At 36.2% G+C, this 26,346-nt stretch overlaps 1 protein-coding gene across 3 annotated transcripts in view; it reads left to right on the top strand.

Annotated features, from left to right (window-relative positions):
• MEGF10 (multiple EGF like domains 10) overlaps positions 1-19,434 on the top strand; it is a 92,164-nt gene extending 72,730 nt beyond the window's left edge. The window contains exons 19-24 of one of the 3 annotated variants that reach the window (XM_070736308.1): positions 822-1,058; positions 11,244-11,371; positions 11,524-11,647; positions 11,776-11,820; positions 13,810-14,016; positions 18,624-19,434. In XM_070736308.1, the coding sequence (XP_070592409.1) occupies positions 822-1,058; positions 11,244-11,371; positions 11,524-11,647; positions 11,776-11,820; positions 13,810-14,016; positions 18,624-18,784 (902 nt within the window). In that variant the 3' untranslated portion in view covers positions 18,785-19,434. The remainder of the gene's footprint in view (positions 1-821; positions 1,059-11,243; positions 11,372-11,523; positions 11,648-11,775; positions 11,821-13,809; positions 14,017-18,623) is intronic. The other 2 variants (XM_070736309.1, XM_070736310.1) reach the window with 2 other exon arrangements.
• Positions 19,435-26,346: the final 6,912 nt, after the last annotated feature.

Below are 26,346 nucleotides of genomic sequence, written 5' to 3'. Positions count from 1 at the left end.
AGTTTTTAAAGCCTTGCGGAAGGCCAGGTGGGTGGGGGCGGTACAAATCCATGGAGGGAGTTGATTCCAGAGAGCTGGGGCCGCCACAGAGAAGGCTCTTCCCCTAGATCCCACCAGGTGGCATTGCCTAGCTGATGGGACCTGGAGAAGGCCAATTCCGTGGGACCTAACCAGCTTCTGGAATATATGAGGCAGAAAGCAGTCCGTAAGCAAATTAATGTATATTAGACATTTTCAAAATATTTTGAGATTGAAATGTGTTGATCCCCAAATGCCCTGTTTCCACCTTAGATTTATTTCTAATCTTACAGGAACTATACCCATTTCCTAATAGTATGTTCTAACTCAGAGAGGGCAGCAGTGTCAGAATGCTGCCGGTAGGTTACAACAGAGTTGAGACTGAACAATATTTTCACTTCAAAATATGTCATATGCTTCTAGTATTTATTTATTTATTTATTATTTATTTATTCGATTTTTTAATGCCGTCCTTCTCCTTAGACTCAGGGCGGCTTACAACATGTAGCAATAGCACTTTTTAACAGAGCCAGCCTATTGCCCCCACAATCCAGGTCCTCATTTTACCCACCTCGGAAGAATGGAAGGCTGAGTCAACCTTGAGCCGGTGATGAGATTTGAATTCTTGACCTGCAGATCTAGTAGTCAGCTTTAGTGGACTGCAGTACTGCATTCTACCCACTGCGCCACCTCGGCTCTGTATATTATTCCTGCAATCAGAATTAAAATATGCACATAGCACTTCTTTTATATGTGTATGACTGATTTTTCATTTGTTCTTCTTACTTTTCTTGTTTTTGCAGCAGGGGTGATCATTGTAGGAAACCTGAACAGTTTAAGCCGTACTAGCGCTGCCATTCCATCTGATTCTTACCAAATTGGAGCCATTGCTGGAATCATCATTCTGGTCCTTGTTGTCCTTTTTCTGCTTGCGTTGTTCATTATCTATAGACAAAAGCAGAAAGGGAAAGAAACAAATATGCCAGCAGTTACCTATACACCTGCCATGAGAGTCATCAATGCAGATTATACAGTTGCAGGTAGGAATACAGTGCTACAAGCATTAATTATATCTCTGTTGGACATATAGATTTTCTGCTTTTTCTTTGAAGATGTTTCGCTTCTCATCCAAGAAACATCTTCAAAGGAAAAAAAACCCAGAGAGTCTAGTTGCCTCTTGACAAAGCATCTTCGAAGACAACTGTGACCTGGATGACTGAGAACCTCCAGAGACATACGTCTGTTAGACATAATTTTAGCAAGGAAAAATTTAAAAATTGTTTCAGTGGTTAAGGACTTTGTACATTATTAGCAAAATTTATAAAGATTTTGCTTTGATTGATTAAAGTGCCATTAAGGTGTTTTGGACTCATAGTGATCATATAGAACACAGTACCATAAAGAATAATGAAAATCTAGAGTTCTTTCTTATAACCCTCAGTATAACATTTATAGCTGAAATTATTTAGCATCCCTGGACTTGTTAACAATAACATTTAGACTTATATACCACTTCACAGTGCTTTACAGCCCTCTATAAGCGGTTTACAGAGAGAAAGCCTATTGCCCCCAACAATCTGGGTCCTCATTTTCCCAACCTTGGAAGGAGACTTCACCTACAAAAATATATTTATAAAATTGAATGGGTCCAAAGATGGGCTACAAAAATGGTGGAAGGTCTTGAGCGTAAAACTTATCAGGAAAGACTTAATGAACTCAATCTGTATAGTCTGGAGGACAGAAGGGAAAGGGGGGACATGATTGAAACATTTAAATATGTTAAAGGGTTAAATAAGGTTCAGGAGAGAAGTGTTTTTAATAAGAAAGTGAATACAAGAACAATCTGAGGTTAGTTGGGGGAAAGATTAGAAGTAACGTGAGAAAATATTATTTTATTGAAAGAGTAGTAGATCCTTGGAACAAACTTCCAGCAGACCTGGTTGGCAAATCCACAGTAACTGAATTTAAACATGCCTGGGATAAACATATGTCCATCTTAAGATAAAATACAGTAGAACCCCGACTTACGAGACTAATTGGTTCCGGAAGGAGGCTCGTAAGTCGGAACGCTCGTATGACGAAACATTGTTTCCCATAGGAAACAATGTAAAGTCGATGTTTACGGGGCGGCCATGTCTCAGGGCCAGCAAACGCTGGCTTCTTTTTTGCCCGGTCCTGGCGGTTCAAAAAAGCTTGTGCCGGTGTGAGCTAGCGACTCTCACATCGGGCACAGCATAACCACCTCTTACGACACCCTTCCCTCCAAGTTGGATGTCTGATCTTATATTTAAAGGCAATAAAAGTCGTGCTGGGAGAGCAGCGGTTCACTCACCAGCTCCGCATCGACCAAGCCCCGCCCCGGAAGTGAGAAGAGATCGGTGAACCTCAGCAAGTACCCTAAAATAACATATTTTGAATTCGGAAACTTCTTGTGTACCAGAACAACTGTGGGAAAGACGATAAAAGATAGAAAAGCTCAAATTGAAAGAAGCGGCGATTAAAAGGTTGAGCGACAGGAGAAGCAAGAGACAGCGTGCGGTGACAGGAGAATCGGGTGTGTGACAGGAGAGCTGGGTCGAGGGGCGGAGACGGAACGGAGATAGATTGAAAAATCAGGAACTAAAAATCGGGAACTAAAGACGGATATAACCGGGGGATGATATGATTTTATTTCACGAACATTTGGAATACCAGGAACACCAGGTGGAATAAGAGCAGCGAAAGCGGGGATTTAAGAAAAAAAACCTCCCCCGGTGTGAGACGTTACATTTACGTGTTTAAGCCTCCCCCTCTTCCGGAAACATAGAGCTACGAAAGCAGGAAGCAGAAACAGCAAGATAACATCGTGGAGATCTACGCCCCTTCGTTTTGTTTAGCTGGTTCTTTTGGTCTATCTGGTCTATCTGGTTTGCGCTTGCCTTTGGACTACACAACGACTTAAAATCCCATAAAATACAAGAAGGTATAACCTTAAAGAGACAGAAATTTGACTCAATCAGATATCAACTTGACTGGGCTGGTCTTTTTTTTTCAACGTCATCAACGTTATCATAGCAGATCCTCCCATAGGAAACTAGAAATTTACGCGAAATTAAACTACCAGACACTAAGCTACAATCTACTAAACTGTGAATATTGAATGTGGGACTGCTAAATTCACTTACTTTTGCAATAGTCTGGACTAAAGCCAATATTAGGATCAAGAAACGTATACTGGACAATATATAAAATTAGAGGAAAATAAAGGACAGAAACCAGATTGGACAGGAATACAATTAGATAAAATCTAACTAGATGAAATCAAAGTAATTGCTGTTATTAACTAACAATACTAATAAATGTAATTAACCAATCAACTAACAAATTAATTAAGTGATTAATTGATGTAAGGACTTGCTAAAGCTATAACTATATTATTATTATTTAAACCTCTACCTCTACTCTTAAAAATTGTTTATATATAATATTTATAAGGATTTATTCAACTATTATTTAACTACTTAACTACTCAACTGTTGATCTCTTAACCATTAATTAATTAACTGTGTATTATATATTGCATATTGAATATTGATTAAGTATTAAGTATTAAATACTATAGCATTAAGTATTAGATATTATTAGATATTAAGATATTAGATATTAAGGATTAAATATTAAATATTAAGATATAAGTTAGAATATCAAGCATAAGTCTGAAAAGAATAAGCTAAGTTAGATTAAATACTGTTTAAATATTGAAACACCGATAATAATTGAAAGCATTAATTCTACCCTTTCTCTTTTTTGAAAAATAAGTTGTATAAATTGATTGGTTCGACTGGTCATATACTGAATTAATTGTTAAAGAGTAATTTGACTAATTGATTAGATATAGAATAGATTGATCAGATATTGATTTAATTATTAGAAGGTTAAAACCTATTACAAATGGCAACTCAACAGACTTTAACCAAGTCATTGAGAAGGGGTAATTTAACCCTACTATCACCAGCTGTGCAGAAATCCTCTTCAACTTCCGACATAGTTACAGGAGAAATTAAGGATCAGGCACCCTCGCTTCAAAGCTTACAAAATTCCCTAGACAAAATTCAAGAATTTATGATAAAACAACAGGAATCCGCCAATCAAACCCAAGAAACTATAGTTAAAAACCACCAAGAGACACAAAAAAAATTTGAGGAAGTAAATGAAAACTTTGCCAAATTTAACAGTATAATAGAAGATGTTAAGGAAGCAGTAGACAGACAGGAAATTAAAATTCAACAAGTGGAAGAGACAACAGAAGCGAACAAGCTGAGATTAACTAAAAACGAAGAAGACCTTAGGAGGGTAAATAAAGATTTAGAAGGGGCCATTGCCCAATTAGAATTCGAAAAAGCCTCATTCTATCTCAGGCTACAAAATATACCCGAAGAAAAAGGGGAGAACCTGTTTGCGACTGTAGTTGAACTCTTTGCGGAAGAGTTAAAAATAAATGATAGTGAACTAATTAACCACGTAGACGAGGTATACCGAGTGCAAACCAATTACGCACGTCGCCATCAACTCCCCAGAGAGGTCCACCTTAGATTTACAAAAAAAACCCTGAGAGACGAGATATACAGGAACACCAGAGGGGTCTTAACGTACAAAGGGAAAGACATAATTGTGTTAAAACAAATACCTAAAAGAATTAGGGAACGAAGGAGGGATTACCACTACTTCACAATCAAATTAATAAAAAACGAGATACAATTTAGATGGCTAGTGCCAGAGGGGGTGATGCTAACGTGGAAGGGGAAGAAAATAAATATAGAAACACTAGAACAAGCAGATAACTTTATCCGAGAACACCTGAAAAAAGAAGGGGAAAGCAGCATAGAACTGGAGACAACAAGCCAAGAGGAGGGAGAGATAGAGGAAGAGAGAACAGACAAGATAAGCAAGGGGAAAGGGGAGAAAACAGAAAATTACAGAGAGCTTAGAAGCAGCAAAAGGGCAAGATAGTTGACGAAGAATGAATAAGGAAATTAAATTATTTTCTGTGAATATAAACGGAATGAACTCTCCTCAAAAAAGAGGACAAACATTTACAAAATTAATAAAACAAAATTTAGACGTAATATGCCTTCAGGAAGTTCATGTAAGGAAAAAGGATAAGAAAGTATTGGAACACCCGAAACTAGGGAAACTATTCACATCACTTGCAAACGAAAAAAAAAGGGGAATTGCACTATATATCAAAAGCTGGTTAAATCCAAAAGTAATTGACAGTGATGAAGAGGGTAGAATACTTATAACAGAAATTGAAATTAATAAAAAAAAAACAAATTTAATTGTGATTTATGCTCCCAACAAAGACCAAAAATCTTTTTATAAAACGTTGTACCAAAAAATAATAAAAATTGAAAAAGGAAACATCTGTGTGATTGGGGACTTCAATATAATAATAGATTACGACAAAGACTATAAAGGTAAAGAAAAGAGTAAAAAGAAAAAAACAATACCAGAAAAACTCAAAGATATTATAGAGGAATTTAAACTAAAAGACACGTGGAGGGAAAGACACAGAGATGAATGTAAGTATACTTATTATTCACACCCACATGACTCATGGTCCAGATTGGACATGATATGGACAAATATAGAATTACAACAAGAGATAATATCAGCAGAAATAGAACCCAACTTTTGGGCAGACCACAACCCAGTAAGTATTATAATTAGAGGAAACCAAACCAAAAAAAATAGATGGACAATGAATACAAAAATTATACAAGAAAATAAATACAAAGAATTTTCAAAAAAAGAATTAGATATCTTTCTGGAAAAAAATTGGAATGAAGACACAACCATACAAAACATATGGGACACAACCAAAGCCTATATAAGGGGGATAACCATTGCATACACTAGTAAAAAAAATAAGGATAAAAATAGGGAGATGAGAGAAAATCAAAAAGAATTAGAACAAATAGAAGCCGAATGGATAAAAGATCCAAAAAAAATCGAACTAAAAGAAAAAAGAGATGTAATTAAACATAAGATAAACTTGATAGCACAGGAAGAAATAGCCCAAAAAATCAAAAGTGTAAAACAAAATTACTTCGAACACGCAAACAAACCGGGAAGGTGGCTTGCCTATAAAATTAAAAAACAGAAAGAGAAGAAATATATCCAACAATTGGAAGATGAAAAGGGAAAAAAACAAATCGATATAGAAGAAAAAAAAAAGATAATACAAAACTATTTTGAACAGCTATATAGGAATGATGAGATAAAAGAGGAAGAAATAGATCAATATTTGAACGAGATTGAATTACCCCAAATATCGGAGACTAACATTGATAGAATGGATAAAACTATAACTATGACAGAATTAGAGCTAGCAATTAAAAAACAAAACAATAACAAAACCCCAGGAGTAGATGGAATACCAGCCGAATATTATAAAGAAATATATGAACCAGTCAAAAAATTATTACTACAGATGTTGAACGAGGTGTTAGACAAAGGAGCAATGCCTGAATCCTGGAAGGAAGGTTTAATAACACTAATACCAAAAGATTTGGAACAAAGATATTTAATAAAACAATACAGACCAATTGCATTACTAAACTCAGATTACAAAATCTTTACAACAATATTAGCAGAAAGGTTTAAAGGGATAATTAATGAAATCATACATCCGGACCAGAACGGCTTTTTACCAAACAGAAATATAAAAAATAATTTGAGAAACATTATAAATATTTTAGAATACTATGAGGTAAACCCAGGAAAGAATTTGGCACTAATATTTTTAGATGCGGAAAAAGCATTCGATAATTTGAATTGGAACTTCTTCATTAAACAACTGACCAAAATGAAATTTAAAGAAAAATTTATAAAAGCAATCAAGACGATATACTCTACACAATCGGCAAAAGTTATAATAAACAACCAATTAACGCAAAATATAAAAATAGAAAAGGGAGTACGGCAAGGATGCCCCCTTTCCCCATTAATATTTATTTTGGCCATAGAAACCTTATTAAATCAGATAAGGTTAAATAAAAATGTTAAAGGATTAAATTTGAAAGGACAAGAATACAAAATTCAGGCATTTGCCGATGATCTAGTATTCAATATAGAAGATCCAATTGAATCAGGGGAAGTTTTATTAAAGGAGATTACTGAATTCGGAAAAGTAGCAGGACTGAAAATTAATAAACAAAAAACCAAAATACTGACAAAAAATTTAACAAATACAGAGAAGAAAATATTAGAAGACAGATTAGGCTTACAAATAGTAAAAACAGTTAAGTATTTGGGAATAAAATTAACAGCAAAAGCGATCACAATAAAGGAAGATAATTACACGGTTTTGATGAAAGAAATAAAAAAGAAATTAGAAAAATGGAACAAATTGCCTATTTCGCTCATAGGTAGAATCTCAACAATAAAAATGTCTATCTTACCCAAGATTCTATATCTATTTAGGACGATTCCAATTATATTAAGAAAAGACTTTTTTCAAAAACTAAATAGAATGATTACAAAATTCGTCTGGGCCGGAAAAAAACCTAGAATTAGAATACAATATCTACAAGATAATATCAAACAAGGAGGATTTGCACTACCAGATTTCGAATTATATTATACTGCAGCAATTATGGATTGGTTGAAAGATTGGTTTAAATTGGAAAATAAGAGACTTCTAATACTGGAAGGACACGATATGAGAATAGGGTGGCATGCTATCCTGTGGGAAAATAAAGAACAAACACACAGTTACTTCAAACAACATATAATAAGAAACTCGTTATACACAACTTGGAAAAAAATCAAAAAAATGTACTATCACCAAACTCCCAAATGGTACTCAAGCTTAGAGGCGACGATATATCCAAACTCAAGAGAACTAAACAAAATGTTAAATTATTATCAAACATTAGAAAAAAATGGGGAATTAAAAACTAGGGAACAATTAGAAGAAATTGGAATCAAAATCGACTGGTGGGCGTATAACGTAATTAAATCAAAATATCAAGAAGGGAAAAGGAAGGAAATACAAATAAAAGAGATAGAATTAGATAAGATAATTTTAGGCCAAGAAAAAAAAATGATTTCCAAAATATATAAATATATGCTACACTATAAAATGGAGGAACATATCGTTAAAAATAGTATACATAGTTGGGGCAAAAATTTTGGTTATAGCATAAATTTAGATAAGTGGGAATCAATTTGGACCAAGAACTATAAATTAACAAAATCTACAGCTTATAAGGAAAACATATACAAAATGTATTATAGGTGGCACCTTCCACCGGCAACATTAGCCAAAATGTATAAAGGAACAAGCCCAAAATGTTGGAGGTGCAAAAAAATGGGGACATATTACCACATTTGGTGGACCTGCTCAAAAATAAAAAAATTCTGGAACAAAATGCAGAATTGGATAGAAGAGATCTTACAAATGAAGATAAATAAAAAACCTGAAGCCTTTCTCCTGGGAATTATAGATCAAAAAATTGAAAAAAACAAACACTACTTATTAATTCATATATTAACAGCAATTAGAATAACGATAGCTCAAAATTGGAAGCAACCCGAACCACCTGAAGACGATTTGATAATTAAAAAAATATTAGATTGTGCTGAATTTGACGCACTAACAATTAAATTAAAAAACAAAGAGGATTCCGAACACGATAAAACCTGGATACATCTTTATAACTGGTTTAAGAAAAGAAATAAAATTCAAAAGAAAAAATCAAATTAACAATACTTTATATCCTTTTCATTACATAGAAAAAAAATATATACAAAAGACATATATACAAAAAACCTTTTTATAAAAAAAGATCTGTATGACATTAAAGAAATTGAATATGAATAAAAGAAGGCGGATAAGAAAGAATTAAATGATTTAAAAAACAGTGACAACCTACAAGAGAAAATGGTATACGCTGAGGACACAACATGCTTCACCAGAAAATAATTTAAAATCAAAAATCATTCAAAACTTACCTCCTGAAGGGAATACAAGTACAAATATTATAAAATATGCTAAGTGAATAGTTATTGTTATTAATGTACTTAAATAAGCAATTAGATCTTTTTTTAAAGAATATTTTTTTTTGTTTGTTTGTCATGTTTGTATGTTCGTGTATTTGTTACGCGTTGATTTAGCCTTGTATTAATATAAAACATATATTGTATGTAAATGTGTATATATTTGTAATAAAAAATTTATTTTAAAAAAAAAAAAAAAAAAAGGAAACAATGTAAAGTCAATTAATCCGTGCAACAACAAAAAAAAACCGCTGCCGCTGAACGCGGAAGTTAGCGTTCAGAGACAGCTGCGAAGCAGTGCGCGTGTTTTAAAACCTCAGAGCCAGCCTGGGGGGCTTGGGGGGAAGCCCCCGAGCCCCCCAGGCTGGCTGCCACGTTTTAAAACACGCGCGTCGCTTCGCAGCTGTCTGCTGAATCCGGAACGCTAACTTCCGCGTTCGGATTCAGCAGAGAGCTGCGAAGCAGCGCGCGTGTTTTAAAACCTCAGAGCCGGCCTGGGGGGCTCGGGGGGAAGCCCCCGAGCCCCCCAGGCTGGCTGCCACGTTTTAAAACACGCGCGCCGCTTCGCAGCTGTCTGCTGAATCTGGAACGCTAACTTCCGCGTTCGGATTCAGCAGAGAGCTGCGAAGCAGCGCGCGTGTTTTAAAACCTCAGAGCCGGCCTGGGGGGCTCGGGGGGAAGCCCCCGAGCCCCCCAGGCTGGCTGCCACGTTTTAAAACACGCGCGCCGCTTCGCAGCTGTCTGCTGAATCCGGAACGCTAACTTCCGCGTTCGGATTCAGCAGAGAGCTGCGAAGCAGCGCGCGTGTTTTAAAACCTCAGAGCCGGCCTGGGGGGCTCGGGGGGAAGCCCCCGAGCCCCCCAGGCTGGCTGCCACGTTTTAAAACACGTGCACTGCTTCGCAGCTGTCTGCTGAATCCGAACGCGGAAGTTAGCGTTCCGGATTCAGCAGAGAGCTGCGAAGCGGCTCGCGTGTTTTAAAAGGTTGCAGCCAGCCTGGGGGGCTTGCCAGCACCCCCCCGAGCCCCCCAGGCCGGCTGCAACCTTTTACGCGGGATACGAGCGCCAAGGAGCTGTCTCCTGAAGCCGAAAGCGGAAGTTAGTGTTCGGCTTCAGGAGACAGCTCCTTGGCGCTCGTATCCCGAATGTGAGCTCGGGAGGTGAACAAAAATGTCGCTCCCCTCCCAGCTCTTATCTCGAGTAGCTCGTAAGTAGAGCTGCTCGTATGTCGAGGTTCCACAGTACAGGAAATAGTATAAAGGCAGACTAGATGGACCATGAGGTCTTTTTCTGCCATCAATCTTCTATGTTTCTATGTTTCTATGGATGGAAACTGAGTCAACTGAGATTCTAGCTGCCAAACTGCTGGCAGCTGGTGATCAGCAGAAGTAGCTTGCAGTGTACTGTACTGTAACCACCGCATCACCGAGGCTCTTTCACTAACTTTCAATATGTTGCTTAGCTGTAGTCATTACAAACCCCCAAAGTAAGCTAATGCCTTTAACCCAGCAATATTTGATCTTCCAGGTGTGGTTGAATTCCAGTTGTCGTCTGCCAAAGCAAGAATGGCTACTATTCAACAATGGTGCAAATCCAATAATATTTGGAAAAATTTAGTTACTTGTCTTTATCAAGACAATTTATAGACAGTTATTTCAGCAATGTATGGGGAAACCAAACAGATTAATGTTCATTGCTTCTAGTAATGAGCTTATTGTTATTTAAAAATAAATTGATATGTGGGCAAGGGAAATGAATGGATGTATTACATTGCAAATTATATGGATAGAGCACTATTATATATGCTTTGAATTTATAGGTACTGAAAAAACAATTATATTTCATTTTGATAATGAGCTGCATTTGAGACATTGGCATAAAAAGTTAAGAAAGGTCAGCAATAATTTGAATTTAAAAATAAGTTTTAGAGTGGAGAGAGAGAGATGCATTTTATTTTCATAAAATTGTGAAATATTATTTGAAGGTTTAGTATCTTTGAGGAAGAGACTAAACTAAGTTCAGAAGATTAATTTAGGAATGAAAAAGTATTGCAAAATTATGATATAAACCATTCTTAATCTGTGCTTTTGTGCTTTAATTCTAGGAGAGCTGTTTGATAGTTCTTAAGAATTACGATATAAAGCCAAGAATGGGTAATGATAAAGATCTTTTTTTTCTTTTCAGAAACTGTTGCTCATAATAATGGTGGAAACACTAATAGTCACTACTTTTCCAACCCCAGCTATCATACTCTATCACAATCCTCAAATACAGCAAATGCCAACAACATGAATAGGATGACTTTGTCAAAGGTAAGAAAATAAAAAGGTTGCATGCTTTGTGCTACATGGATGTATCAGCTGCCTATCTCCCCCCCCCCCCAAAAAAAGGCTATCTACACTTTTAGTTGCCTTCTATACACAGAAACATATAATTATTTAACCTTCTTTTTAATTTGAAACAGTCAAACAAGAACCAATTGTTTGTGAATCTTAAAAACATGGATCCTCAGAAACAAGCTCCCATCATGGATTACACAGGGACATTGCCAGCTGATTGGAAGCATGGAGGCTACCACAATGAATTAGGTAAGAACCTGACAGGCAGTTCTGAATCTGATTTTAGAAATTAGAAACAATTAGTGTAATAAATATAACTATTCCAGCAGAAGAGACTACTAATATATTTAGATTTTCTTCTTGTCCATTATTGACAGGTGTTTTTGGAGCTGACAGAAACTGTTTGGGGAAATCCTTGAAAGGTGAGTATGATATTTCCTCAAAAGAAAATACATCGGTATACGGCAGATTTCTTGAAGTTAGGCAACCCTAGACTTGATCCTATTCTGGATAGAACCCATAAAAATATGTAGGAACTATAAATTAATTCTGAGAATAGTGTTCCCTTGATTTTCGCGGGTTCGAACTTCGCAAAAAGTCTGTACCACGGTTTTTCAAAAATATTAATTAAAAAATACTTTGGGGTTTTTTTCCCTATACCACGGTTTTTCCCGCCCGATGACGTCATATGTCATCGCCAAACTTTCGTCTGCCTTTAATAAATATATATATTTTAATAAACTTTAATAAATAAACATGGTGAGTAATAATCTGAATGGTTGCTAAGGGAATGGAAAATTGCAATTTAGGGGTTTAAAGTGTTAAGGGAAGGCTTGTGATACTGTTCATAGCCAAAAATTGTGTATTTACTTCCGCATCTCTACTTCGCGGAAATTTGACTTTCGCGGGCGGTCTCGGAACGCATCCCCCGCGAAAAGCGAGGGAACACTGTACATTAATCCATGAACCTCAGAAACATAGGTCGTGGTCATCTAGTGACCATTCAAAGTTTATAATGTTGAAAAAAGTAACTTATGACCCTTTTTCACACTTATGATTATAGCAGCATCCCCATGGTCACATGGGAACCAAATTTGGACACTTGGCAGCTGACTCCTATTTATGATATTTGCAGTGTCTTGGTTCATGTGGTCACCTTTTGTGATCTTCTGACAGTAGGGATCCCGAGTCACTGAACACAACTGTGTTACTAACTTAACAACTGCAGTGATTCACTTACCAGCTGTGGCAACAAAGATCCTAAAATGGGGCAAAACTGATTATCTCAACTATCTCGCTTAGCAATAGAAATTTTGGGCTCAGTTGTGGCTGTAAGTTGAGTATTGACTGTATGTTTTGATACTATATATTTTTTTTAATATGTTGCATTACTCCTGAACTTAAAGAAAAATAATACAAAAATAGGTTTTCCCCATAGGGCTTTTGAGCATCTTTCCACCCATCATTTTATTTAACAGAGTTGAAACGTTTTGGTTATTAGGACTATCCCCCTGTTCAGTCAAGAAATTCTTATTAAACTATTTCCATATACAGCTGCATCACCTCTGCTTCCAATGAATGTTAGCCGATCATCTCTTTGGTTACACTTTTTGGTTTCACCAACAAAAAATTAGGACTCTTCATTACCCCATGGTCTATGCTGAGTCCAGGGGTGGGCTCTAACTTACTTCGCTACCGGTTCTGTTCTTCCCATGCTGCAATCCCCCAAAACCAAGATGCCGGGAACTCGGCTTCTGCACATGCCCAGAAAAAATATAAACAAACAAACAAATATTTTTTTAAAAGATGGCAGCACCCACAGACTGGTGCCGACCGGACCTGATCCGTGATGTCATCATGACATCCCCAGCAGGTCGCTACCAGTTCAGGTGACTGGTCCAAACCTGGAGGAACCCCCCTCTGGCCAAGGCTAAACATTCTGAGCTTCTTCAATCTCCCCTCCTAAGATTTAGTTTTTCTTCCTTAGTCTCTGAACCTCTTTGATTTTATCTGAATGTTAGCAATGTGCCCAGGACTCATTGCAATACTGGTGGAAAAACTAATCCTCATGATTCAGAAACCACATTTCTGTAGATGAAGCCTAAACCAATGTTGACTTGTTCTACAGCTTCATCATGATACTGATTTGTATCATGTTTATAATCGGCTACTATTTCGAGGACTTTCATTTTCATTAAATTCACTGTGAATACCGGTGGTTGAAACAATGCAAAATAAATCATTGGCTTAGTATGAATTAATTAGCAGATTTGTTTCACTGTTGTTGCTGTATAAGTTGCACTAAAAATAGAAACTTGACAAATAACCAAAACATTTCAAAGAATAATTCTAGTTTGTTATCCATTGTCATTCTATAGTACCATTAAATTACCATTTTTGTGTTTTCTTAGATCTAATAAAGAATTCTGAATATAATTTAAGTAACTGTTCTTTAAGTAGCTCTGAAAATCCATATGCTACTATTAAAGATCCACCAGCACTTATGCCAAAAAATTCAGAATGTGGATATGTTGAAATGAAATCACCAGCACACAGAGATTCTGCCTATGCGGAAATTAATAACTCTGTTTCGTCTAACAAAAATGTATACGAAGTTGGTAAGTGCCAATTTTAGAAATTTACCATTTACGTGACAGTAACCTTTGTTCTGTTTTTCTAGTTTTTGTTTCCACATCAGCAGTCTGTCAATTTTTACAACTCTACCATCTATTTAAAGATACTCTATAATGGTAATGAACATCTTTATTTTTTAAAAAAATCTTAGATTAGGAGGCATTAGGATGCTCTCCTAGGAGGCTCTTCTCTATCTTGTGTTGTCATGATAAATTACTATTTTGAAAGGAATGCAAATTGTTTAATGCCATTATCAAAAGAGCCTGGGAAAATGGGAAAAACATTATTTTAAGTAGAAATTATTTAAGTACTACAGGAGGACTAATTCATTAGTTGAACAGTCACAACATTAAAGCTTTTTCTTATTTATTTATTTATTTATTTATTTATTTATTTATTTATTATTGGATTTGAGGCCTCGGGGCGGCTCACAACGTCAAAAACAATATACCATATGCATATCTAAAAATCCAATTAATATACTAAAAAACTTTTAAAAACTCTAATAAGATTTAAAACCATTCATTACTATTCACATAGCAAAACATGCTACACTCGTTGGCCAGGGGGCTGGGTCTTTTACAGAAGGGATGGAGGGTGGGGGGAATGCAAATCTCCGGGGGGAGCTGATTCCAGAGGGTTGGGGCCTCCACAGAGAAGGCTCTTCCCCTAGGTCCTACCAAATGATATTGTCTAGTTGATGGGACTTGGAGAAGGCCGACTCTGTGGGACCTAATCGGTCGCTGGAATTCATGCAACAGAAGGTAGTCCCGGAGGTAATCTAGTCCGATGCCATATAGGGCTTTATAGGTCATAACCAACACTTTGAATTGCATCTGGAAACTAATCGGCAGCCAATGCAGTCTGTGGAGTGCTGGAGAAATATGGGTATGCCTTGGAAGGCCATAATCACTCACACGGCTGCATTTTGGATGATTTGAAGATTCCGAACACTCTTCAAAGGTAGCCCCATCTAGAGAGCATTGCAGTAGTCAAACCTCGAGGTGATAAGGGTATGAGTGACTGAGCAAAGACTCCCTCTCCAAATAGGGCTGCAACTGGCACACCAGGCGAACCTGGGCGAATGCCCCCCTCGCCACAGCCAAAAGATTGTGTTCTAAAGTCAGCTATGGATTGAGGAGGATGCCCAAGTTGGCACATTACTTCCACTGCTTCACTGAGTGGGCACAGGGTACAGATGTATAACTGAGTATCATCAGCATACTGATGGTAACTCACCCCATGCCCTCGGATGATCTCACCCAGCAGTTTCATGTAGATATTGAACAGCAGGGGGGAGAGGACTGACCTCTGAGGATCTTCACAAGGGAGAGACCTAGGAGCTGACCTCTGACCCCCCACTAACACCGACTGCGACCGACAGAGAGGTAGGAGAACCACTGTAGAATGGTGCCTTCCACTCCCAACCCCTCCAGTCGGCGCAGAAGGATACCATGGTCAATGGTATCGAAAGCTGCTGAGAGGTCAAGGAGCACCAGGATAGAGGATAAACACCTATCCTGATCCCACCAGAGATCATCCATCAGTGCGACCAAAGCAGTTTCCATGCTGTAACCGGGCCTGAATCCTGACTGTTGAGGGCCTAGATAATATAACTGATTAAAAAATTGCTAGTGAGTCCAAAATGAACAAAATTAAAATTTATTATGCCAATAAATATACATTTATTAAATTAAAATATTGTGAAAGGGAAGAATTTTTTCACAATTTCATTTTGGTTATTTGATAGTTTCTGAAAATACAAAATTTTTGGACATTATCATCTGAAAACTTGGCAGGACCTATTTCTTATAAGAGGCAACTATGCCCAAAACTATTTCCAATTTTGCAAGGAAATAAAAATGATAGTGGCAGCTCTTTTTTTAAAAAGTGTTCAATTTTGCATGTGTCATCCAGTTATATACTTCAACAATTCCTGAAAATTCAGCTCAACTTCAAATTTCTTGTCCTGGAATAAAATAATAAGCAACATGGGAAAACAGCAGCTGATATGTTGTGCTTTCCAGATATAATTAATGGGAAAGCACTGGATTTGGTTTTGAATTAAATTTAAGATTGGAGCCTAAACTTCATTTATCTTGTTTATCTTGTTTCCCAGAGTGGGAAGTCTGTGTTTATGGGGAATAACATAGAGCCAAGAAGGAGATAGGGCAGTGCTACTTTATCCATCTGGAAGCTCCAGGGTAATGAAAGGCAAAGATGCCCAGCAGAAAGTTTTGTGGAGACAAATGCAGCAACTTCATATTTTCAACCATAGGACAAGAACCAATGGGTGGCAGCTTTAACAAGGAAAATCCAAATTCTAAATAAAGAAGAATTTTAGGACCATGAGAATGAATAAGTAGTAAGAGTTGTTGCTGCTACATAATGGAATGCTTTTACTCAATGTTGGAAGTCAAGCCGCCCCGAGTTCACAGGGAGGGGCGGCATATAAGTCCAAATAATAAATAAATAAATCCTAGATAATTAGAAAGCTTTCATATTGATTTCAACGTCACATATTAAGATTTTCCCATAAATCTGATTTTATTTTATTATTTTATTTTATTTTTATTATTTATTTTATTTTATTATTTTATTTTATTTTACTTTTATTATTTATTTTATTTTTATTATTTATTTTATTTTATTATTTTATATCACATTGTTAGACATTTTACAGCCACCACATTCTCTAGACTCACAGAGAGCGAATGGCTTAATAAGAAGCTGACAGAACATACAGAGATCCAGGTTTATAGAGTCTGTGTCCTGAGCACACTCTTGCATTGCAGTGAGTCTTGAACCCTTTACGCATGGCAAGAGAAAAAATTGAATACCTTCCATATGCACTGTTTCCAAAGTATCCTTGCATCACCCGGCATGAAAAAACGTTCCAAATAGCGCAGTCTTAGAATGTACAGCAATTTCTAGTAGTACAGTGATCCCTCTATTATCGCGAGGGTTCCGTTCCAAGACCCCTCGCGATAATCGATTTTTCGCGATGTAGGGTTGCGGAAGTAAAAACACCATCTGCGCATGCGCGCCCTTTTTTTCTATGGCCGCGCATGCGTAGATGGTGGAGTTTGCGTTCCCCGCTGCCCACGCAAAGGGGAAACCCCGATTCGGCTCCTCGCTGCTGCTGCGCTACCGAGCAAATCAGCTGCTGGGCGGCCGAAGGAACCTTCCCTGGGTCTTCCCCCTCTTGCTGGCGGGCGGGCAAGCGGCGGGCATCAGCGAGGAGCCGGGGTTTCCCCTTTGCGTGGGTGGCCGGGAAGACCCAGGTTGGGGGTTCGGGGGGGTGCTGGGAAGCCCCCCAGGCCGGCTGCGACCTTTTAAAACAGCCGCGCCGCTTCCCAGCTGAGTCCTGAAGCCAAACGCGGAAGTGGTTTTTTTTTTAATTAATATTTTTTTAAAAATCGCGATATAGCGTTTCGCGAAGATCGAGATCGCGAAACTCGAGGGATCACTGTATACACTATTGAAACAGCAACATCTTCGCTGGCTTGGGCATGTTGTGAGAATGGATGATGGGAACTCTTTCCAAAGCATGATACCATGGTCTTTCAAGACTGAAGGTTGCCAATGAGATGAGATAACACTTTACATAATGACATGTACAACAATGTTCTTCTTTGCATATTAAAATACTTTCCACTTTTTATATACATTAAAATATTTTCCAAAAAGGTACCAGATATACAACCCCAAAAACTGGATCAATGATTCCTTAAACTGTTTTATACTTTCCTGAATTGGCCATGGTCTTGCACCTAACAACTGTGAAACACAGGAAGTCTCTGGGTGACACTATTGGTGGAGGCAATTAAGGGAAGTTGTACCAAAGGAGTTTAAAAGCTTTGGGCGGCAAGCAAGTGGGGATGTCTCCTTTTCTGGCAAAGCTACTTCCTACCAGGAGCTTCTTCCCTTTGAGAGTCCCGTTTAAAGCATGAAAAATGAAATACTGTATGTATATCATATTTGATCTGTTATATCAAAAAAAAAGAAAGAAAAAAATATTGCTATATTTTAATTTAAACTTTTATTTCTCCCTTTAAACCAATCATAAAAAGAATTCCATGTTTTATAATAATCGGAGTCGTCTTTGTTTTTTAATTTAAGGGTTAAAGCATCAGATTCTGCACAGTCCAAATTTTTTTTAAGTATTAGTGAATCTTCAGGAGGATTGGGTTGCTTCCAGCATTGGGCTATTGCCATTCTAGTTGCGATCAATATGTGTACCATTAAATAATATTTATTTTTATCTATTTTTTTATCTATAATTCCAAGAAGGAACGCTTCGGGTCTTCTATTTATTTTAATTTGTAGCATTACAAATTATCCACTTTTGTATTTTGATCCAAAAAAAATGTATTATTGGGCAGGTCCACCAAATATGGTAATAAGTCCCCGTATGTATGAAATTAAATTAATCAAGTAGGAGTGTATATACTTTTTAAATCAATAAAAAATTATTATTAAAAAAATAAAGCATGAAAAATGAATGAAATCTTTAATTTTGATTAAATGTTAGGATTCTTTCTCACTTACAATATCATAGTCATAACGCATACATTTTTTTCAATTGCAGAACCAACAGTTAGTGTTGTCCAAGGCAGTTTAAGTAATAATGGACCCATCAGCCAAGATCTTTATGATTTACCAAAAAACAGTCACATCCCTTGCCACTATGACCTGCTGCCTTCTCGGGATAGCCCCGCATCTTCAGACAAAGATGAAAACAGCGAATAACCCTCGATGAACACAATCAAGTTACCTTGAAAAGTGGAATCTGGTTATTCTTCTTCTGTTTTCCTACTTGCATCCAGTAAACGTTTGCTGTATATAAAGGAGGAGACTCAAACTCTATACGCTCACTACTGATGAATAGACGTCAAGCTTGGAAGGTCATGTCAGATTTTCCATCAAACTTTTTTTTTTAAGCCAAATGTTTACATTGCGATGTATTGGCTCAACATCCAAGCTTACGGAACAATGCTTGCGAGAACTCTACTGCTCAGAAGAAGTGGCCACCTTTCACTATCTCAACTTATATATGCTGACATACCTTTTTTTCATTTTAGGACCCTGTAAATCCTTTATTCAAGGTAGGGTCAGGGTGACTGAAAGGAGCGGAATGTTTACCGGCTGGGTGCCCTTCCCGATGCCTATGAAGTTTGCAGTAGACATTTTCTCTTTGTGCTACGAGAGGGAAACATCTGCTGCCACCTAGGATTGAACTTTCAAACTTTTGAGTGGAAGGCAAACGTCTTCACTACTAGGCCCCCACGACGCTCATATATGATGACATACAATCAAGACAGCATAATCTGCCAAATATTCACTTAGCCAAGTAGCCAGGATTACTAATGATGAGCAGGGGTTGTAAAAAAGAAGCTGATACCACTTTTTCAGTGCAAAGATGGTGTAAGGCAGTGTTTCCCAACCTTGGCAACTTGAAGATATTTGAACTTCAACTCCCAGAATTCCCCAGTCAGCATTCGCTGGCTGGGGAATTCGGGGAGTTGAAGTCCAAATATCTTCAAGTTGCCAAGGTTGGGAAACACTGGTGTAAGGAGATACTCGGAGTGTACTCACCACAATCCTGGTTTGATTGGACAAACCTCTAAGATATTTATCACATTGCTGGTAATGGAAATATAGTAGAGAACAGAAATAATTTTGAATAGGAGTGAATCAGTGAAAATGAAAGATTGAATGAATATGCCTGGAGACTTGTATCATGAAATGGGATTTGTCATACCTGCTGTTGGTTCAATAGTGGCTATTCTAACTACAGTATTTGTTATATGTGAGTAATATATAACACATACATATATCTAAAAACACTGCATAAACATATAAGTTAAAGGTTTTATTTTTTACCAAAATGTCTTCAAGGACTGGATGAGAGAACCCAGATGTAACATACCTACGCTCTGAATGAGAAAAGGTCTCAATTCATGAAAAAGGAAGAATATTCTTCACTTGAAATTAATTGAACCAATCTTTGTATACTTGTTGAAAAGGTACCTTTTTTATGATAGGAAAGGAATATGAAAAATATGCTTAAGCTGGACTTTTGCATTGTTGAAAACTTGGCATGCATAGCCCACATTTCATTAACTTGTATTTTAAAATAATGTAGCTGTGTTTTCTAGTGGTTTAGAACACCAGTGGTGAAATATTATATTTTATAACCTTGTCAACTCCTCTTACTTCCAGCTTCATGAGATTTAGAGGTTCTGTTTTATGAAGAAAAATATTATTTTGAGTACGTACATCAATTTCCCAACAGACTTAAAAGTTGCAATTTATCAGTGTGTAAACTGTGGCAATATTCAGATTTTTAAAAGACAGGTTTAATATTTGGGCAACCATTTATTTATAATAAAAATATTAAACTGGAGAGAACTTAGATATGATTAATTCTTTCACTAAAATGTATCATATCTTTTCAATGGCATTTTTCTTATGCTATAATGTGCCAATAGTTAAATTTCCACATAAAAGGTTAAAAGAAATGACAAATAATCAGCTCTCAATCTAGAATTGTTTTGTACAATGTAGCTATCCATTACTATATCATTTTAGCCCTAACAGTAACAAGATTATTCCTTATGTACTGTATGTATTAAATATAATTGTTGGGTTTTTCAGTTTGCAGTTTCCAATTTTCTATTTCTTACCATTCAATTCCTAAAATTGGTAAGCCATATGCCCTAGGACTATTGATTTTTTAAAAATATTAGTGGCTAGGATGATCTAACATATTGGTTGGATTGGAAAAGAAAACACTTTTCTAGATACAGTGATCCCTCAAGTATCGCGAGGGTTACGTTCCAAGACCCCTCGTGATACTCGATTTTTCGCGATATAGTGGTGCGGAAGTAAAAACACCATCTGCGCATGCGCGCCACTTTTCCATGGTGTTTTTACTTCCGCTACATACAGCTCGCTGCCCGCCCGCCACTTGTCCGCCGCCTGCCCGCCCGCTGCTTGTCCGCCGCCCGCCCGCCCGCCACTTGTCCGCCCGCCGCTTGTCCGCTGCCTGCCCGCCCGCCGCTTGTCCGCCCGCCGCTTGTCCGCCCGCCGCTTGTCCGCCCGCCGCTTGTCCGCCGCCGGCCGGCCGTTACCGCCTCTCTCACCGTCGAGTCCTCCTGCAGCAGCGCTGGCGGCCACCGTTCCCCGTAAGTACCCACCCGCCCGCCACTCGCCCGCCCGCTCACTCGCCGCTACCGCCCCTCTCACCACCGAGTCCAGCGCTGGCGGCCACCGTCCCCCGTAGGCACCCGCCCGCCCACCACCCCCCCCGAAAGAGATGAGAGAGGGAGGAAGAGAGTGTGAGAGAGGAAGAAAGAGAGAGAGAAGAGTGGAAGGAAGAGAGAGAGAAATGATAGAAAAAAAGACGTCATCGGGTGAGAAAAACCATGGTACAGTATAGCAAAAAAACCGGGGAGTATTTTTAATTTATTATTTTTTGAAAAATCGCGATATAGCGTTTCGCGAAGATCGAGATCGCGAAAATCGAGGGATCACTGTATTCCAGACGATAAATTTTCATTGAAACTAAAATGTTTTTTTTTCTTCAAAGATATTCTCCATCAAAAGGTGCTGCCACTATGTGATTTAGACTTGTTAGGTAATGCCTTGGTATACTAAAACACATGTTTGGAAGATGCAAACCTGGAGGACAAAAGTACAGAGTTTTGTAACTTAAATAGTTCATATCTTGCTGCAGGATACGGTTGAAATAGGGTCTGAAATAGCTACATTGGCTTTTGTGTCATGATATAAAAAGCTTGCAAATAAAGACTATCTTTTTTTGAATCAGACTTCAGTCTTAATTTATCAGCAATTTAAGAGTAAAACAAATTGGCTTAGTACTTGAAGAATTCTTGAATTTAATTTCATCTCATATAAAGAAAGAATGTAGTGAAAAATGCCAGTAAAAGAAAAGATATATAGAGGAAATAAAATCAAATGTGACAGGGTACTCAGCTATAGGCACATTGTCTCCATTGGTGCTGGCTAGGCTCCCTATTCCAAAATTCATGTCTTTTTGTTAATTGTTAAAGAATTGTAAATGTTTATTTAAATAAAAGGACATTAGGAGATAGTCTAAAATTGTAAAATCATTTCTTTGTTTATCTCTGCTTCAATTGGGGAGAATAATTTTCATTAGAAATTAATTTCCATTAGAATTTCCAACATTTTATGGCATTTACAGGTTATATAAAATTATGTTGGGATCGCTTTATAATTAAAAGAAATGTAGGAGCAGCTCTCTGAAATCCAAAAATTTATTCACTAACTTTGCATGCAAACCAAGTGCAAGTGGCAGAATTAAGCCCTTGCCACTATCTTGAAGGTCCAGGAGAGGGCAGTCTTACCACATTTTTCCCTTTGAAATGATTTTTTTTTTTATAATATTTTTATTTTATTTTATATGACTTACAAACATTTAGACATCAAACAATACAACATTAAACATTTACACTTAATATATTTACAAGATTTATTTTTTAACAATTCTATTTACTATACCTTTTTCTTGATTTCCACCCAGTTGTAAATTTTTCCCCACACTTTGTAATAGTCCTTATTTTGTTGGTTTTGAATTTCGTATGTTAATTTGCTAAATTTGGCGCAGTCTAATATTTTTTTAATTACCGTTTCTTTGTTTGGAATCTTGTCTTGTTTCCAGACTTGTGCATATGCTAATCTTGCAGCAGTAAGTAAGTGATTTATTAAGTAGTAATTTTCTTTGCTATGTTTGCCTCTAATCATGCCTAATAAATACATTTCCGGTTTTATTTCAATTTTATAGCCCAATATTTCTTCCATCCATGCCCTAATTTGAATCCAAAATTTTTTTGCTTCGTTACATTGCCACCATATGTGGTAGTATGTTCCCACTTCTTTTTTACACTTCCAACATTTGTTACTAATGTTTACATTCATTTTGGCTAGGCGTGCTGGCGCATAATGCCATCGGAAGAACATTTTATAAAGATTTTCTTTATATGGTGTTGACAAAGTCATCTTATAATTAACTGACCATAGTTTTTCCCAGTCTTCTAGCTGAATTGCATATCCAAAGTTGGTCATCCAAGATATCATGTTAGGTTTAACAATTTCTTCAATGTTTTCATAGTTTAATAGATAAATATACATTTTAGTTATAAATTTTTTGTCAGATCCTGTCAATATTTTGTCTATTTCATTTTGTTTATTACATATTCCAAATTGTACCAAGTCCCTTTTATATCTGCTTTGAATTTGGTAATATGGAAGCCAATCTATTACTATACCTTCCTCTTTAAGTCTTTCTCTAGTTTTAAGACTTCCTTTAGTGTTTAATAGGGCTTCGTAGGTTATTTTTTGTTCTTGGCTTATTATGTTTGGATGAATTTGAGCTTCTAGAGTGGATAGCCATCTGGGAATTTCATTATAGTATTTTTTCCTGACTTTCCGCCAGTGTGTCAATAGTGTATTCCGAATTTGGTGTTGTTTAAAGTGAGAATGTTTTGAGTGTTCTTTTTCCCACAAATGTGCGTGCCATCCTTCGTTTATATCATGGCCTTCTATTGTTAGAATTCTAGGATTTTCAAGGTTGACCCATTCTTTAATCCATAGTAATTTAGTGGCTTGGTAGTATATTTCTAAGTTGGGTAAACCGAATCCTCCTCTTGTTCTTAAATCTTGTAGGGCTTTCATGTTTATTCTAGGTTTTTTATTGCACCAGATAAATTTAGAAATTATTTTATTTATTTTAGCAAAGAACGATTTGTTTAGTTGTATTGGTGCTGTTTGGAAGAGATAGAGCCACCTTGGAAGTATATTAGACTTTATTGTATTGATCCTTCCCATTAAGGATAGATTTAACTTTGACCATTTTTCTAAATCTTCTTTTGTTTTTGTTAATAATTTTGTATAATTTAGTTCTTTCAGTGAAGAATACCTTGTCGTAAACCAAATCCCTAGATATTTAATTTTCTTTTCTATTTGAAAACCTGTTTCTTTTATTAATAATTTGTTTAAATCTTGATTACAATTCTTGGTTAATATTTTAGTTTTGTTCCTATTTATTTTTAAGCCGGCCACTTTCCCATAGTTCTCTAATTCTTTTACTAAATATATCATTGAGCTAACTGGATTCTCTAAGAAGAAGACCAGATCATCAGCGAAGGCCTGTGTTTTATAAATTTGTTGTTTAATTTGGGTGCCCTGTATTGATGATTCCCCTCTAATTCGGTTTAATAGTATTTCTATAGACATTATATATATTAAGGGAGATAGTGGACAGCCTTGTCTCACTCCTTTTTTAATATCGAATGTATTGGTTAAATCTCCATTTATAATTATCCTTGCCTTTTGTTTGGAGTATATTTTATTTATTGTATTTTCAAAGTTCTCTCCTAAATCCATAGTATTTATTAATTTTTTGAAAAAGTTCCAATTGAGGTTATCGAAGGCTTTCTCAGCATCTAGAAATAGCATTGCAAACTCCTTATCATTATGGCTTTCATAATATTCTAGCATATTTAATGTAATTCTTATATTATTTCTTATTTGTCTGTTAGGTAAGAAACCATTCTGATCAGAGTGCATTATTTTGTTTAATATTTTTTTAAATCTGTCTGCTATTATTGCCATATAAATTTTGTAGTCTACATTTAACAGAGATATTGGTCTATAATTCTTAATATACTTTGGATCTGTGTCTTCTTTATGTATCAGCGTTATGTTAGCTTCTTGCCATGATACCGGGCATTCTCCGTTCGTTAACATTTTATTATAAATTTCTAATAATAATTCTCCCGTTACATGGAATGTTGCTTTATAGAATTCAATTGGGAAGCCATCTGGGCCTGGTGTTTTATTATTATTCTGTTTCATAATTGTTCTTTCCAATTCTTCTTTTGTTATTTCTTTGTTTAATATTTCTTTATCTTCTTTACTTATTAAATTGATTTTACATGTCTCTAAATATTTTAATATATCTTCTTCCTTAATATTTTCTTCACTATACAATTCTTTATAGTATTCTAATGCAATTTCTTTCTTTTTTTTTAACTGGTAATGTGTTATTTCTTTTTTATCTGTTAATTGTTGGATTAATTTCTTCTCTCTTTCTTTCCTCAATTTATACGATAGCCATCTGCCAGGTTTATTTGCGTGCTCAAATTGATTTTGTTTTACTTCTCTTAGTTTCTTAGTTACTTCTTCTATCTCTATTAATTCTAGTTTGTGTTTTATCAGCATAATTTGTTGCCTTATATTTGGGTTTCCTGGGTCTTTTTGGGATTCTTTTTCTAATTTTCCTAATTTAAATATCCACTCTTTTTGATTTTGTCTTTTTTCCTTGTTTTTTCTTGATTTATAGGCTATTGTTAAGCCTCTTTGATAGGCTTTTGCTGTATCCCATAAATTCTGGAGGGAGGTATCTGGATTGTTATTTTCTTTTAAAAATAATTTCATTTCTCTTTCAATCCAATCTATATATTCTTGTTCTTTTAATAATTGTAGATCTAATCTCCAACTCCTATTTTTTTTCTCCTCCTCATTCCATATAATTTTTATTGGGTTATGATCAGCCCAATTGTTTTTATCAATTTGAATTGAAATGATTATGCCCTGAATCAGTCATACAATTTTGTACATGTTCAATCAATTTATTTAAAAAAACAACAACACTCTACCTAGTTATACCAGAAGTTTTTATTCATTTGCTTTTATGATAGCAAACCTGCCCCATATTAACCCAGAAGATACACTGTAATCACTTTGGAAACTCTAAATTAGAAGGAATGAGAGCATTTATTGGGTTTTATTAAAAGACATTTGCTTTTGTGAACTACAGTTCCCTTCATGAAATGGTTGAAATGGCTAAAAAGATATAGGATTTTTGGCAATGATAGACTCTCTTCCCACAATGTCTATCTTTGAAGCCCACGTGCATAAACTTGCAGTTATATGTCTTAGAGACATATATGAAACATTTTTCCTATCTGCTCCCTTTTGTCATCTTTTTTATGTTGGGTATGAAAAAGTAATGTTACTGCCTATTATTTATTTATTTATTTATTTATTTATTTATTTATTCATTCATTCATTCATTCATTCATTCATTCATTCATTCATTTATTGGATTTGTATGCCGCCCCTCTCCGTGGACTCGGGGCGGTTAACAACAGTGATAAAAACAATATGTAGCAATACAATAATAAAACAACTAAAAACCCTTATTATAAAAATCAGACATACATATTGTTGCAGGAGAAACAATTTTGGAAGGCGAAATAAGTTTC

The sequence above is a fragment of the Erythrolamprus reginae genome, chromosome 2 (genome assembly GCF_031021105.1).
Source record: "Erythrolamprus reginae isolate rEryReg1 chromosome 2, rEryReg1.hap1, whole genome shotgun sequence".
Classification (NCBI taxonomy): domain Eukaryota; kingdom Metazoa; phylum Chordata; class Lepidosauria; order Squamata; family Dipsadidae; genus Erythrolamprus; species Erythrolamprus reginae.
This window is presented reverse-complemented; position numbering and strand designations above follow the sequence as displayed.